Source organism: Arachis stenosperma, chromosome 8 (genome assembly GCF_014773155.1).
Source record: "Arachis stenosperma cultivar V10309 chromosome 8, arast.V10309.gnm1.PFL2, whole genome shotgun sequence".
NCBI lineage: Eukaryota > Viridiplantae > Streptophyta > Magnoliopsida > Fabales > Fabaceae > Arachis > Arachis stenosperma.
This window is the reverse complement of record NC_080384.1, coordinates 52700711-52718132: the sequence shown is the minus strand read 5'-3', so window position 1 is coordinate 52718132 and position 17422 is coordinate 52700711. Positions and strand designations below refer to the sequence as shown.

General features: G+C 30.0%; 3 protein-coding genes across 5 annotated transcripts; all 3 read right to left on the bottom strand.

The window, feature by feature from the left end:
* Positions 1 to 1445: 1445 nt before the first annotated feature.
* On the bottom strand, positions 1446 to 4850 carry LOC130944829 (protein NUCLEAR FUSION DEFECTIVE 4-like). 2 transcript variants are annotated; one of them, XM_057873377.1, is made up of 3 exons: positions 4368 to 4850; positions 2446 to 3389; positions 1446 to 2219 (listed from the first exon to the last, which is right to left on the bottom strand). In XM_057873377.1, the coding sequence occupies exons 1-3, from the start codon at positions 4710 to 4712 to the stop codon at positions 1709 to 1711; spliced, it is 1800 nt and encodes a 599-aa protein (XP_057729360.1). In that variant the 5' UTR covers positions 4713 to 4850; the 3' UTR covers positions 1446 to 1708. The 2 variants fall into 2 exon arrangements, with proteins under 2 accessions (XP_057729360.1, XP_057729361.1); XM_057873378.1 differs by lacking the exon at positions 4368 to 4850 and adding an exon at positions 3526 to 4307.
* A 2724-nt stretch (positions 4851 to 7574) lies between these two features.
* Positions 7575 to 10566, bottom strand: LOC130946437 (thylakoid lumenal 17.9 kDa protein, chloroplastic). The gene is made up of 4 exons (XM_057875187.1): positions 10237 to 10566; positions 9608 to 9722; positions 9406 to 9475; positions 7575 to 7889 (listed from the first exon to the last, which is right to left on the bottom strand). The coding sequence occupies exons 1-4, from the start codon at positions 10518 to 10520 to the stop codon at positions 7660 to 7662; spliced, it is 699 nt and encodes a 232-aa protein (XP_057731170.1). The 5' UTR covers positions 10521 to 10566; the 3' UTR covers positions 7575 to 7659.
* A 1103-nt stretch (positions 10567 to 11669) lies between these two features.
* Positions 11670 to 16089, bottom strand: LOC130943662 (protein-tyrosine sulfotransferase-like). Of its 2 annotated transcripts, none has more exons than XM_057871636.1 (13): positions 15623 to 16089; positions 15389 to 15454; positions 15065 to 15227; positions 14900 to 14971; positions 14432 to 14720; positions 13937 to 14077; positions 13542 to 13646; positions 13296 to 13437; positions 12973 to 13019; positions 12786 to 12854; positions 12569 to 12688; positions 12268 to 12399; positions 11670 to 12043 (listed from the first exon to the last, which is right to left on the bottom strand). In XM_057871636.1, exons 2-13 carry the CDS (start codon positions 15435 to 15437, stop codon positions 11903 to 11905), a joined length of 1470 nt encoding a protein of 489 aa, XP_057727619.1. In that variant the 5' UTR covers positions 15438 to 15454; positions 15623 to 16089; the 3' UTR covers positions 11670 to 11902. The 2 variants fall into 2 exon arrangements, with proteins under 2 accessions (XP_057727619.1, XP_057727620.1); XM_057871637.1 differs by having other exon boundaries at positions 11670 to 12040.
* Between the last annotated feature and the right edge of the window lie 1333 nt (positions 16090 to 17422).

The following is a 17422-nucleotide window of genomic DNA, read 5'->3' as shown; positions in this document are numbered from 1 at the left end:
TATCATTATAACATGTAATAATAACAATAAATATATTATTATCATAGAAACATAAATTAAATATATTCGTTTTGGAGCATAAGGACGAATTTGTCCATTAATAATTTGTTCCCCATTCATATCATCAGGCAAAACGGGCAGTTCAGTCTCCACCCCTTCCAGGTCAACATTCTTCGTTGCCGTTTTGAACCCCAACTCGACGGAGGGGTATAATTGTCACGCATTTTATAAGGTGAGGAATTTAAATGTATTTTTCAATCTTAAGGGACAAAAATGTCCGCATTTAAGGTCAGAGACTTATTTGTCTTTTATTCTAAATTTTTGTTAGTTGTCTACGGTATCTTTCAGTCCAATAAACTAAAAATTAATCTGTCGCGAATTTGAGTTCTATTTAAGGGTTTGTCGTTGGCCAATAAGTTATTGCATACACAAAGCAGAATTCAAATCCTAGACACTTACTTAAACGGACGAGTGAGTTGACCACTCGACCAAGTTAATTCTCGTTTCAATTTTATATTCCACACACAACAATAAATACAATAATATCTTTTCAAACAACATGTCAGAGGCCCAAATCCACAAAAATGACAACAACAAGGCCTCGGTTTCAATTATCCAGCCCATAGCTAATTAGAAAATATCTTTTAAAATATGATTTATCGTAAAGTTAAATTCTTATTTAGAATTTAATTTTGATGCAATGCCAGTATAAAATAGTTTTACATATGCATCTAATTACGTAATACTACATTAATAAAAATAACTATATTTTATTTTGATCACGTAAATGGTCATCTAAAAGAACAAATTTGATTATACAACGATGTAAAATTCCGTTTTGTATTTTTAATATGGGGGTAGAAGGTGGTGTTTTTAAATAAGGTGAAAACTTTGTGTGTTTTTTATTTATATGGACACCACAAATCTGAGGGTCAAATTTGTAGTGTTTTTTTTTTTTTTTTTGTTGATAACCACAAATCTGACGTCAGATTTGTGGTTAAATTTTTTTTTTTTTTAAAATAATACAAATTTGAGGGTCAGATTTGAGTTTTTATTTTAAATTTTTTTCAATATACAAATCTGACTCTCAGATTTATAATCCTATGAAATCTGACCCTCAGATTTCTCTACTCTCCCAAATTTGAAGGTCCGATTTATTACTCAAAATTTAAAAAAAAATTCATATTTAAGAAAAACACACCAATGATCCATAATGATGAATTACACACAATTTTTTTTTCATATAAAAAAAATTAGCCGTAAAATTCTTCTTATTTATCAATAAACTAACCTAAAACTCCAAAAGTATGTAGTGGGTTTCAAAGATCTTCAAGCTAAGAGTAAAAGGAGATACAAAATTCTTTTTTATTATTTTGATTTGGACATATTCTTGCATATGATCTCCAAGAAGGGATTTCTATATAAGCAAGCTCACATAGGCAATATGAATAAAACAATCTTGGACAAGAAAGGCCACAACAATTACACATAATAGACCATGTACACATCCAATACAACATTCAAACCTAGGATCTTTGTAACTTCAAGACATTGAATTCAAAAACACTGAATCTGTCTCCATTGTCCTATATGGTGGCCAAAAAATATATTCTGAGACACCTATTTTCTTGCACAAATAGGTTTGTGTCGCTCGATATCTATATTTCTATCCTGAGACAGTTTTCGAAAGCAACCTTAATGACACTACTCAAGATAGAGACTTCACATGAAGCTGCGCATAGAACCTCTTAGTCCGGTGGACTAAGATCAAGCTCAAAGCTGCAGCGAACAGACAAACCACTGCAAAGATTATACATGTTAGGGAAAAGCATATGTTTCCTTCACAAACAAGCGATTCTTCGTTTCTTGCGACATAAGGCAATGTAAAGTTCAATGAGGCCTTAAGACTCTGCATTCTCTGTTTTGCTTGCTGCTCTGCATAGTAGTCATATATTTTGCTGGCGACGAATCCGGACAAAAATAGAGATCCGGTTGGGCTAGCCACAGTGAGAAAATTGTACAAAGTTCCAAAGTTCTTCAAGCCAAATATCTCCGAAGCTGCAGCAATTGCAATTGACCAGTGTGCACCATAGCCAAAACCCGTTGATATGGCCACTACATAAACTTGACCAACCAAACCCATGGCATAGTAGGAGAGTCCCACTGCCATCATTCCTTGAACCACTGCCAATGCAAGAAGTCTCGAGTATGCAAAATTTCTATTTAGGGAAAAAGGGTACATCAGTAGAGGGATTATAGGATTTGGAGTTCTGACTTTGGAGGGAAAGGTAATAAGGATGTGAAATAATTGAAGTATAAAATGAACTAAGCTTTACACTTCAACTTTCAAACCCTTCTGATCCTGTTTTTCCTATCCAAAATCGAAACTCACAACCAAACACTAGGTTGTACTAAAAATTCAAACCAAGAAGGAAGAGGGCAAACCTTACTATAACCTCTGAGAAAAAGCCGCCGCCGACTCGGCCGAGGAAGTTTGATATGCTGATAACTGATATATACACATTGACATTGTTGTCTCCCAAGGACTGGCAAATCTGACCCATGTTGTTGATCATTGTCAAACCTGATCCACACCCCAAGACAATAGAGAAGAACATGATCAAGAAATCAGCCTTCATCAATGCTTGTGATAGGGTGAAATCATCTCCTCGATGCGGCCCATTCTTCTGCTTCAATTTCTTCACAGCTTCAGAGATTACTCGCGAAAGCTTAGCTTGAAACTTAACAATTTTCCCTTGCCTTTCGGTTACTGGCAGCCCTGTTTGCTTTTGAGCTTTATCTTCTTTGACAAGGCAAGAACTTGCACTAGTCTCACCATCTACCACACGCGTTGATGTACTTGTTCTTGTTTCTGGTTGAAGAAGGCTTTCTTGATCTAGATTTTGAGGTTGAGTAAAGAAAACCATAAAGATAGGAACTATAATTGGAAGCAAAATGAGAATGATCAAAACAATCGCAATTAATGTAATGGTGTTGTGGTCCAAATTGAACATGTTTTCTAGCATTAAAACCCCCATAAGATATGCTGCTAATAGAAGGCAAACACTATAGATGAACATGAAGCCGGAACCATCCTCAGAGGATCTAGAAGATTGCTTGTTGTAGCTTTCGACAGGCCTTATGATGAACATGAGAGCGCAAGAAACCATAGCAGGCCCAACTGCTATGACAAAAATCAGAGATGCTTGATCAGGGAAGCTGATCATGGCAACAATTTGAGTCCATATTGCGCCACTTAAGCCAACAAAACCCTTCAGTATCCCCACCACCGGCCCTCGACTCTCCGGGAAACTTTGCACACAAGAAACTAGCGCGGCCGTGTTGTAATATGTAGATCCATTTTGTCCCAAGAAGATGAAAAAGCATAGCTGCAAATCACTGTCATGTTAAGAAAGTATTGACAGAATATGAATTGGAAAAAAAAAGTATAGCAATTAGAAGAAACTCAAGATATAATCAAGTTAAAAATGCATAGTAATATGAATTAAGTAAGATAAATGTGACCTTGTTGATATATGATAATAACATATTATGTGAAGTCTCTCAAGGTTATAATAGATCATATGCTGAATTTTTTCGTTTAGGAATTTTATCAAACACTTTGTGGTCATTGTAAACCTCTCCACATTTCAACAACTTCTTGAACAGGACAAAGAAAGTTAGAAAGACATAATATCCACGAACCAACTAACAGATTTTTTTATTAATCATTATCTGCGCAAACAAATTAAAATAGTAAACAATATATAGCACTATTAAGGGGGTAATAATTGAGAAATAATGGTAGACATATATAGTTTAAACCTAAAAGAGTAATAATGCACTAATCATTCATTAATCTTACGACTATACCTAATTCAACTTCAAAAATTAACCGAAAAAATGCAGTATTAGGATTTCAACAATTAACAAAATCAAAGAGTAAGTTTCTAAAATATACTTCATTGATTTTACGCATAAATTAAAATTAAACAATTGTGACATATTTTAAAAATATCATTTACATAAAGATTAAAGATATTTTTATACAAAAATAATAACTAAAATATAAATATCTTAAGTGTCATTAGGCATTAAACTATTTGTAAGAAATGGTTTAACAAAAGAATCGTTTTAAACTAAAAAAATATTAAAAATTAAGGTACCACATTATACTAATTTATGATAGTAGCTATTTCGCATTTTTATAAAAAAGTGATATTGTAAACCGTTAGATATTTCAACCGTGTTTGACTGAATTATCTAACTATTCACAAAATTATTTTTAAATGAAGTAATTACTATTTATGGTGAACAAATTTACTCAAAAGAAATTTGGATAGTGAGTAAGTAACTAACTAACTTACCATCCACAAAGGCAAAGAAGGAAGTCTATGAGTGACAACAAGCCAAACAAGGCCATAACCAAAAACATTGTGAATAACCCCAACAAGAATGACCCTCCAAGTTGGTGAAACCTCACTGATCTTACCAGCAAGGAGTCCAACGTTGTCACCAAGATCCTTTGCAACACTCAAGAACGCCACTTGTTGCTGATTGTATCCCATGCTGCTCTTGATCACTGGAGAAATGCTCCCAAACATGTATGATGTTCCTGCAAATGACATGTCCCATATTGCACACACAAACACTACCCATTTGTGTCCTATCAACTCCTTCAACTTGTTCTTCTTCTGCATTGAAACAACCATGCTTCAGGTTGCTCTATATTTTGCTCCCTTTTGCCACTAATTTTCTTGAATGATTGTGGGGTTAACTTGTCAAGTTAGCATTATAACCAATATATATAATGAAGGAAGATATGCAGTCATGTATCTCGAGACTCACGTGCAGTTGTGTTTATATAAAATTAATAGTTAAAAATCGTTAGATAATTTAACATATTTGACTAAATGAGCTTTAGCCATTGTTGAATAAAAGTATTATTTAGATTATATTTGTCATTTTGTGTGTGTATTAGCACTATATATTTTTAAATTGATTCAATATACATTTTTTTTATTTTGTATAATTAGATTTAATGTAAAGTATACATAAGATATAAGTATTACCTCTTATATGGTGAAAAAGTTTTGATGTGCATTTAATTAAAAATATTTACCATTGTTTTCTTTATATATATTATCACATTAAAAATAAAAAGATTACAAAAATATCTCTCATATTGATACATGCCTATTAGTATCATCCCAATTAATCTCTAATAAATTTTAAAATAGATCATCAACAAATTTTTGTTACACTGAAAGTCTTAAAAATTATTTTTATTGAATAGATTAGTCTTTTGATCACTTTCAATTAAAATTTTAATATGTATGTTGAACAAATAAATTTTTTAATAAATTTTATTATAAGATAATTAATTTAAAAAACTATTAATATAATATAAATTAGTTTCTTTTAAAATAATAAAAAAATTAATATATATATATATCTAATAAAAATAATTTTAAAATAATAAAAATTTCTTAAAAATAAAAGATCCTGTTTAAAATCTTTTAGGGACCAGTTTAAATGTTGACTATAAATTTTATATCTGATTTAGTGATATAGAAAGAAATGTATGTTAACTTAATATATCCAAAATTTTGTAAGGACGAAAATATCTTTCTTATTAAGAGAAAATCCATTGAAGAATACTTTTAAACTGCTGGATATTTGTGATAGCCTATATCTTAATACTAAAGATGATAGTTTTGTAATTATAGTAAAGATATTTCTTAGTGTCTCTCTCTTCATCACTTTCCATCATGGAATTGATACTTCTTTGGAAGATATTATTCTATTAAAGGTGTTGGAGTCTCAAAAGAAATAGGGAAAATTTAATCCCAAGGACCACTAACAAAAAATAATTATTAAAAAGGACTAATTATATTAAAATTATTTTAAAATACCAATTTAAATCAATTCAAGAAAAAGGATTAAATAATTATTTTAAATAGACAATAATATCTTTACTCAATTTTTAACATTAAAAAATATAAAAAAAACCCTAATTCGTTTTTTTTTTATTTCTAAATCCCTAAATTTAATAACTCTAAATTTTTAATCTTCTTTTATAAATATTTTAATATCTAAAATCTTACTCATCTAAGTCTCTAATTCTATTTATACTTAAAAATAGAGAATCAATTGAAGAAATTTATCAAAAAAAAAAAGAAATCACCAATTAACAAAGTAAGTTTTATAGCCTAATTTAAAAAATCTAAGATATTTTTTTATATACAAATTTATTTTGCCTTGAGACTTGGTTATGGTTATTCTTTGAATTATCTTTGATAATTAATTTTGATACGTGATTTTTTTTGTGAAAAAAATTAAAATTACACTAAAAATAAAGATGAATAATGAATTGAAACTGAAAAAATTAAAAAGATTTTTTTTGTTTGATATTTAAAATATCATTAGAGATTAATTAATAACGTTATTGTCCTTTTAAAATAATATGTTGGTCCTTCTTTATAAGTTTTATTTAAATAAGTTCTTCTTAATAATAATGATGTTGGTCCTTCTTTATAAGTTTTATTTAAATAAGTTCTTTTTAATAATAATGATATAATTAGTCTTTTTTATTATTTGGTTTTTGTTAACTGTCCTTCTTGCCAATACTCCCAAAGAAATATCAGGCCTTTTAGTGATCCATCACATCATGTAGGGCTCAACCTTTGGTATGTGATGCTGAAAAAATATTAAAAAATATATTTTAAAATTATAAAAACTAAGAAATAATGATGATTTTTGTGTAGAAGAATGTGGTTCAGAAGCACACATATGTATATATTATAGTATTGGCAGTTATTAACAACTGGTTATATATGATGATAAGTCATTTGAACTTATAATAAGTGAATAAAATTTAAATATGAATAAAAGATATTTATGATATTTACATCTATGGTAACATATATAACTAGCATTTTTTGTCAATTTTTTTTTCAAAAATAATTTAAAAAATTATGTTTTTCCTCTGTTAGTCATAAAAGGGCAATACTATTGATTTCTTTATTCCCAATGCCTAAGATTAAGTAGTAATTTACCATCCTTCCTCACAGGAAATTCTCTACCTTGGTTTAAAATTTGGAAAGTACATAGAATATTAAATTATTAATTATTCCGTGTTGTTCTAAGGTATTTGCAACTATTTATTTTAGTTAAGTGGAATGCAGCTAAAATATTTATATATTTTTTTATCAATTTAAATTTTAGAATAAATCATTTTATAATATATTGTCAGAATATTTTATAACTAAAAGATTTAAAATTTGTCTCTTATTACTTCCAAAAGAAAAGAATTTCAATATGATATAAACAATATAAAAAAAATCTACATAAAAATTTCACCTAAACCTAAAATAAAAATTTGTTACATATAAAAGCCTGTTAGAAATATAATTATTCATATATTTATTTTTGTCGATTTAAATTTTAAAATAAATAATTTTATGACACATTAAAACAAAAAATATTGAATAATATCCAGAAATATGTTTCTGTCTTGGTGAGTTTGAGACTCTGAGATTAATAATACTAAAATGTAAAATATAATAGAACTTTGTTATTTATATATTTGATATATGAGAATTGTGTTGATGACATTGAATCAATAATGAATGAACTTTGCTAGTTTGATACAAATAATTATTCTTGTTCTTGCATGGAATCAAAAGTTGGAGCATACCATCCCAATTGGTCTCCAATTTGCTTGAGTCTTAATTCTTGACCCTTAGAATCTCCAAATGCTGTTGTGAAAGGGTATACATAAGTTACTTTTGTTGCCATACATCTGTATAAAACCACATCACCTTTCACTAGAAATTCAAGTACATCTCTATCAAACCCTCCATCAACTTCTGCTTGCAAATATTGCCCTGCATATATATGGATTATTCCTAGTATTAATAAAGTTATAATAAATAGAAGGTTTAATTATTTTGTCGGTCTTTATAATTTCACCAAATTTTCAATTAGGTTCCAGTACTTTTTTTTTAATTTGATTCTTGTAACATATTAGATTTTGTAACAAAAATGGTAGAATTAACAGAATATTCTATTAAACAAAATGAATATACTTAACATTTGACTGAATATTCTTTATAATTTAATAGAATATTCGGTTAGTTTCAACGTTTTTGTCACGGCATAAACTTAATTATAAAATCTGATATAATATATAGGAACTCAATTAAAAAAAAAAAGAAATATAAGAACCTAATTGAAAATTCAATAAAATTATATGAACTAATAGAATAATTAAACCTAAATAGAACTTCATTCTTAAATTGTTGCTTATGGTATATTATTTTTTTTGTTAGATATATAATTATTTATTTTTTATGACATTTTAATTTTTTAAGAAAATAGTTCATAACATGGTGTTAGAATTTATATGAATAAAATATCTAAAATTTTATTTCAAAAGTTTAAATTAGTGGATAGTGATACAAATAGTTATATCTAACATTCTATTTCACCAAAGACTGAAAGAGCCTCTTTTAGAGTTGATCCGTGAAGTTTACATAAATTCATTTTTCCTTTTTTTTTGTTTTATATTAAAATTCTTTTTTATATATAATAAAAACCAAACTTTATTTTTTTGTTATAAAAACTCTAATATTTACGTTATGAAATAACTTACATGACAATTCTCATTCTTGTAAATTAAGATAGAATTTCATTATAAGACAAAGATAAATCTAAATATAATTTACAATTTGATATTAAGAATGGGTAAGATATATAACAATACATGGTCGGCTATTTAATAGTTTAACCTTTAAGGAGAAATGGTTCATGAATCATGACACTTTTGGTAATTAATGTAACTTCCTATATCATTATTGTTTTTATTTCTAAAGTTTGGCTAAAAATTTTAAAAATATTTTTGGATTTTATTTTGCTTTAATTTTATTAAAAAAATATTTGATTTGCATTAAATATATTTATGACAACTAATTTTTAAAGAAATTTAGGACTAATTCAACAACAATTTCATAAAAACAACCTTCAACACAAATAAATGAAGCATAATTTTCAATTTTTCATGTATTTTTGTTAGATTGGTCTTAAATTTTTTGAAAATTTAGCTGTTGGAGATATATTTGATGCAAATAAAAAAATTTTAAGACAAATTTGAAACAAAATAAAATTTAAGAGTATTTTTAAAATTTTTGCTGAACTTCAAAGACAAAAAATATCTTTTACCCTAACAAATGTGTATATTAATTAAAAGATGAATAGAGCAAGTTACATTAGTTTAGACTAGCTTATGCTGTGTTCAAAGCTCAAAAGAGTTTATGATAGAAGTTTTGAAAAGAATGATTAAATTATAAAAAGTTGATATAAAATCAAACATGCATTAAGTCTTCACAGTGCAATATGCATTACCATCAGGGGTATCTTCCACAGCCTGAAATTTCACATTTTTCTGGGTCTTTAGTATTGCTTCCCGCAATTTCTGGAAAAAAAAAAGGGGAGAAAATTCAAGAGATGATCATCAGGAATGGCTAGAAGACATAAATGTAAAATGCAAATAGAAACACAGGGCACTTTTGATTAATTAATGATTAATGATATAATATATAGTAACCTCAATAGCATTGTCTGAGGAATTTTCTGGAATTGTCCAAGGGAGTGCAAATGATGAAGACTTAGCATTTGTTGATATACATCCTGGATTGAATGATGGACATGGTCTAATTTTTCTGCAACAGAATAATAATAATACAAAAAGATTTTTGGTAATTATAAGTCCTTTTTATAAAATAAAAAAAAAAACACTATAAAACATGCTATAAACTACAAAATTGAGCAAAATTTCACTTATACATAAAACTTAGTCTAATATATAAGTTTAAAGAATAAATATTTAAATTAGTTCAAATTAGACACTTTACTCTCTAACAAATTTCACTTATACATAAAACTTATTCCCATTGTCTTATCTTATCCTATTCTTAAAAATAAACGCAATCTTAATTCTTAAAAATATCATTATGAAACAAATTTGTTCTCTCAGAAATTCTGTCTAAGTAATTCTCAAGACTTCTAGAAAGTACAACTGAACTAATTTATCTGATAAAAATAATTCTCTAAAATAAAAACTAATTAGATGGCAAAATATTCAACAAAGAATTCTAGAAGAACAATTTGGATATTCACTAAAAATAAAAAATAGACAAGGCAATATATGATGAATAATTGAGAATTTTGACATACCCATTTTCCAGTCCAAGCTGTAAGTTCTTGGATTGAGAGAAAGGAGTTGTGGGAGAGATTGGTGGAGGGAATGATTGAGAATTGAGGGAAGGAATTGCAAGTGAATAATGGAAGGGAGAGATTAATGTTGAAGCTGCAAGGGCCAAAGACAGAAGATTAGGTAGGACTCTGCTTTGTCCACCAAGTTTTGGATTATGAGGGTGAGTTTTCTTCAGTGTTGGAAGAAGATTGTTGGTGTTTGTGGAAGTAAGAGGAGGGAGGAATGATAGAATCATAAAACTCATGACTTCATGAAAGTGAAGTCAGTTTCTCTATCCATCTCTTCAGTTAAAAGCTTGTTAGAGCCACACAAGTATGTAGGTTGTTGAATGTTAATCCTTTGTTGAAAAGTGAAAGTACAAATTTACAGTTACATACTGCATTTCAAACTAAAAAGTGTTTGAGGGTATTAGGTAAAAAATTAATTTTAAATAATTATTTTTTATATTAAATGCGTGAATGGTTATCCAAGAAAACGGTCATAATTGCATAATTGTGTAAAATATTTTATACTTTTAGTGCATCAAAACTAAATTCGTTAGATAAATAATAATAATAATAATAATAATAATAATAATAATAATAATAATAATAATAATAATAATAATAAAATATTTCACACAGTAATGTATTTACAATTTTGTTTATAATTATTCACACACACAATTATTACATAATAAATTATGTTTCATAATGTATTGGATAAATTGAATTGAAATTCCTTTATAACTTAATATTAATATGATCAATTTTTTATGTACATAGTATCCCATCAATAAAAATATATCAATATTATTTTCATTTTCCATTGAAATCCTTTTTCATTATTATTGAGGTAAAGATTGATCCATTTAAGTGTAGTTAGGTTTGCCTCTATAAAGCTAGAAAACTAAACATACATTAAAATCAATTTTTTATGAATTAATATTATTTTAAAAATTTTACACTATTTGTCCAATTAAATATTGCATTTATATGATTTTTGATATAGTGGATAATCCAAATACTAATGTAATAATACATCTACATAATAAACCTCACAGTGTATACAATTGATAGCAAGATTCATCAACGATTTAATGGGCATTTTGGTAGGAGTGTACTGTAGAATATGAAGGGTACAAGTGTCCAATCAATTATTTCACTATTTTGGAATGCTCAATTATATCTTCTCAGTACAATGTAAATCAAAACCTTTCGTTCAAGATAAAGTTAGCAACTTCTGCAAAGCTGTGTTTAAATAAGAGTGAAAAATAACATATTGCTTGATACAAGAAATTTACTATACTGGTGGTAAAAAAAAAATCTCTGTAAACAAATTCCCTGTGACTTGATACATGATAGGGTCAATGACATTGTTTAATCTATGGGAATTTTGATAGGAGTGTAGAATATGAAGAGTATAAATAAGGGCCCAATCTATTGCTCTGAATTTTCCTTATAATCATATACTTGTATGTGTAGAACTGGTTGGTACAAAAATACCATCATGATCATAACAGTTCATAGTTGCACCGAAATGTCTAAATGGTTAAAACAGAAAGAACCCCCAACCAAGACTTGAGAATTGAGCTTTCTATATGAAGGGACAAAACTAGGAACAAAAAGATGGCACTTAGTACAGTTCTTACTTAATCTTCAACGTTCTTCTTCTCACATTTACAATTAGTAGCAATACAAAAATGAGGAAGGCAAAAGTAATTGCCAATGGAAGGAACTTCCAGAAAGTGATTCCAGAGGCATTGCTTGATATGTTGTCCCATCTCTGCTGCATTTAGCAAAGGTAAAAAGCAATCAAAATTAAAAAACACGGAAACATGCAAGTCGCGAGAAACAGGCCGATTCATAGTTAAGCCAACTTCATAGCCTAATAAATATATCTTTTGTTACTTATCCTAACTATTTTAATACCTGTAGAGGAAATAGAACTTATCCTAACTATTTTAATACCTGTAGAGGAAATAGAAGAAAGATCAGACCTTCAACACGTACCTCAGTGAACATCCGCATTGTAGCTTTATGTTGTTTATCGAAAATGGCTCTTGCATACTCATAAAGCTCTAAGTCCAGGTCATTAAGAGACCGTATCTCTTGGAGAACCTCTTCACTAACTCGAAGACGTGCCTGTAAAATCATAAAAGTCATCGGCAAGGGATAGCACAACACTGCAAGTTAATGGTAGGCTTTTAAATTATCCAATGCCCAAGTCAAACAAACAACAAGACTAGGTTTCATGCTTCATTGAACAGAATTGTGGAATGATATTCTTTTAGCATTAGATCTATTTATTTACCTCCTTAGTAAAGTTCACTGGAGAAATCCCCTTCAAAGAAGCGATACGCCGGCTTGACTGGGCCTTGCGTAAATTAGAGATGCAGCCTTCATAAGCATCCATGAGCTCTTTAGCAGACATCTGAAATCGATGAAAAATAAGCATGCAATCAGAGATTGGAAATAAACTATTTGATAAATCCATAAAACCGGCATAGTTGTTGTGGAAACATCTTTACCTTCAACTTTGTTGCTTCACCACTGTCACTTGAAGTAACCTCACTTGCTACTGTCTCTGAGGTACTATTCTGTCTTGAAGGGAGAAATGCTATAAGAGTGCTTCCCTTTATATTTTTTAATGAAAAGGGATTTACCCTCACTCAAACTTTAATAACCAAGTAACATCAAGAAAGAGGTGCTTCTTACCTGATGTTCACTGCTATCAGGATCAAAATCTGAAACTGAACTCTGTTCTGCAGTACATGTACAACAACGATAGATGTCATTGAATTTTGTTTTTATTTTTTTTAAAGAAAAAGTAAAAAATACGGCCAATAGCCCAAGACTAAACATAAGATGACGCGATATTAGAATATTAGACAAGCTCGCCGATATCATCTGAAAGCATTACATGCACAGGTACATAGCCTTAGCTCTAAATTCTGTACTAATTTTACAGCCCCTTTGTAACCTACGCCAAAGTTTGACCGAAACTGAAAATTGCTAATAAAGTTATATAATACACTAACCTGTTTTATCAACAAGCTCCAGGGTAGTGTTTGGAGCATTAAGCTGTGATATAACCTGAGCACCAACCACATTTGCAAACATAGTTGCAGATTCTCTATGCTCTTCAGTAAGACCAACATATAACATATTATCCAGTTTCTTCTGCAAGATGTACAAGCACAAGAAACACATATTGAGAAAAGGAACAGGGAGAAGCTGAGAACTACATGTTGAAATTATCACAACTTCCAAAGCTTATTTATTACCTTTGCAACTTGTAGCACATATTTGCCAAGAATCTTGTACTTCTGTACGCAATGGCGCACTTCGTGTGCTTCTGCCAGATAAGAATTGTTCGTCAAACCTGCAACCTGATAGTCAGAGTCAAATTTTTTTTATTGATTATGGTCACCACTACCAAGAAACTAATTAATACAATGTGATGTAAATTATAGTCAAATGAAAATATATTCATCCATATTTTCTTGTGGCAATAATCAACAACATAAGATTTGACCAAAAAAAAAGAAAGAAAGAAATTCTTGCCAACAAATTCTAGTTGAACCACTATTTGAGAAATCAGCATAACACATATCATGGCAATTGCATAAAATGATGACTTAAAATCCCTATACTTGTAAAGAAATGCAAGCTGAATTACTTGGAATGTGGCTCCGTTATGTACAATATCCCTGGCCGCAGGATGATTGATGTATTCATATAATGGCATTGCAAAATCTTCCATGTCATAATAATCATCCTTCTCTATTATATGCTGTCCGTTTCTGCGCCTTGCATCTCTCTGTCAATTTAAGGTCCACATAAATCATATATGCAACGCATCGAAATAGAGAACATCACGGAGTAAATAATTTACTTTCTCCTTGGCAAATTTGGTGATTTATGTTTCCATCGTCAACATAAGCAATTGGTTTAAATACATCTATGTCATAATCATACCATAAAAAACAAGTTATCCACCTAAACATAGACTACCTAGCAAGTCCAAGATTACTTTTCACACAAGAACCAGGCTAGATGCATATGCTGTTCAATGCTACTATATCAGCAATATCCATCCTCCTCTAATAAATGCTACTATAGATGGTCAGACACAGAACTTATTAGTAAGCTTTACAAATGAAACATGATATACCCTTTCAAAAAGATCTTGCCGCATCCATGGAACTAGATACTTCCATGGCCAGATATCCAGTGTACTAACTCCTTTGGTCTTAGAGCGCAAGCGTAAAGTCATCTGTGTTGCAGATGTCAAGTTGGGATGCACCAAAAATCTAGCTGCAACCTCTATTGAAAATTCATACATACTAAAGACACGATCTACCGGATCCCTAAGTATGGTAACAACTGAAGTTCTCGCCTTCGGAAGTTTGGATGTTATGCTATAGTCATCATGTGTAACTAACAGCCTGCATTTTGGTTTGCTACAAATTGACAAACACAGAGAAAACACTAAATATGTAATCTGTTTTCAGTTTACAGTAAACTTTTGTATGTATAATATGGCTATTCAAGAACAAACTACAACTAACAGTAAGAATATTGTGAACTTAGAGAAGCTGCTACTCTTTACATCTGCATGATAGTAAGAACAAGATAGCACCTTGGATCAAAGCGCAACTTATCATAAGAGCGAGGGCATTCCAGAGAGTTGGGATACAATTTTTTCAAGAAACTGCAAAAACACAAAGGTCGACAAACTTGTCAACAACACAGCTCAAAGTCATTCAGCTGCCTCAATAACTACATCATACAAAACAAAACTTACCAGTGAAAATATGTCCGCCCTCCCGTCCTAGGCACATGGAGGAAGAACAGCAAATCCCCCAGCGTGTGTTTATCCTCCCTGATTTCATTATCAAGTGAAGTGTATGCCCAACTCTTAACAACTCTCTCACAGTGCCCAAAATCACTTGCAAAAGCATCATTCACTAGCACCAAAACAATAAACATAGGAAAAACAATCAAAGTACTATAAGAACCATTCACTAGTACCATAAGAAATGCACTCATGCATAGTTCTAAGTTCTAACACCTAAGTACTAAAAAAGAATAATTTAACCACATTTTTAAAATCATCCACCGTTGATACCTAATAAACTAAGAACCAGCAAAGCACAGAGCTTGAGAGCAGGATCCATGCACGAAATCCCTAATCCTGTAGCAGGCAATAGAAATCAGTCAGCAGAGTAAAAATCAGGAAAGAAAAATGACCAAAAAAAACACACAAAACCTAATAATATTTAAAAAAAAAACGAGGCATCAATTTCAAGGGATTCGAAACTACGGCAAGGGAAAATGGAACAGTAGTAGGTGATGGAGTTACCACAAGATCGAGGAGGACGCACTGGAAACAAAACCTTGTTGTTGGTTGAGAAAAAGGAGACCTTCTTTTTTCCGGGAAAAGGAAATTGCGACAACAATTATTGGCAGTGAAGTAATGAACAACACAACACAAAACAAAAGAGAATGAAAGGTTCTGAGGAGAGTGTTGTTTTCACTGTTTCAGGCTTTCAGCTACTGCAAGCTACTGTGCAATCTCTCTGGGAATGATGGGCAAAATGGTAATATTGCCAGGCTGAACTCTCCTCTGGACGCCGAAGAAGATGACTCTCCTCTGAACGGCGACGAAGATGACGCGACGAAGACGGCGACGCTTCTGCCTCTCATGCGACGGCGACGGCGCTGCCTCTCGCACGACGACAACGTTCTCTGAGGTTTCTCAGGCGCGCGACGCGACGACTGCTGCGGTGCCGGTGAAAGGGATATAATTACAATAAAATATTTTACATAACGATAAAATTACAATTTTTTTTATAATTATTCACGCACACGATATAAAAAATAATTAGTTTGATGGACGTAGTATATATAATTAGATGTATATATAAAATTATTTTATATTAATAATATTTTAAAATTAAATTTTTTAAATTTTTAGTATATTTAATGTATTAAAAATAAAAAAATATTTTTCGATAAATTTTAATTAAATATTTATGTAGTTTTTAAAAAATAAAAGATTTTGTGAACATGACATAGCTTTAAAACTTGATATAAGCTCATAATCAAGTGGGATGGAATTTTGTGTGAACAATTATAAAAAAGTTGGGTTTTTATAAAAAAATAAGATAGATTAATTAAAGAAGTATGTAATAGTAAGTTTAACCTTATGATTTCTTTCGATCATATAGAAGATTGAGACAAGACGATTCTTTTCTTTTATCTTTTTTTAATTTGTGTAAAAGATTTATCTCATCTGCTCGACATAGAAAAACAGAAATACAAAATTGTGATTTTGAAGCTAAATTACAAATGTCCTATTAATTTTTTTTTTTTTTGCAGACAACTCAATTCGTTTTAGTAAAGCTACGGAAGAAGCGTGTAAAAACTTAATAAATATATTACAGGTATATTTCTCTATCAATGATCAAGTGAACACTTGGATAAGTCATTAGTATTTTTTGTTCATAATACTCCTACTAAAACTAGAGAGTAATTGGCAGCTATTTTGTATGTAGATCAGGATAAGTACCTAGGTCTTCTCTCGATGATACAGAAATTTAAGAAGACTACTTTCACTTATATTAAATATAAAGTTTTAACAAAGTTCTAGCACTAGAAACGGTCATTATTTTTAACGAGTGAAAAAAAATCTCATTAAAGTTGTAGTTAAAAATTAATGGGTAGAACAACTAATTGTAAAAAAAATAATTTGGAATCAACAATGATTAAACACTCATTTCGGCTCAAATATTGTACAAGCTATACTACAGACGAAAATGAAAGATGTCGAAGATTATATTGCCTGGCCAAGAGATAAAATGAATACTTATACAATGGTGTCTAGGTATCAGGGTATCAGATTGCTCATAATTTTTTACATGCACTTCTGGAACCTCTTCCAATCTAATGCCAACCGAAAAAACTTCTGAAACAAATTTTGAGATTTGCAGTGCTAGCCAGTAAAAAAGTTTCTATGAAAAATTATTTATAGTAGAATTATAGTCAGTTATAATTATACATAAGAGTTGGTGGAATAATCTCTTTATGTTTATATTGTGGAGAGACAATCCTCCATTATTTGGTAATATGTGAAAATTTAAGATGGTGTGGAGCCTCTCTG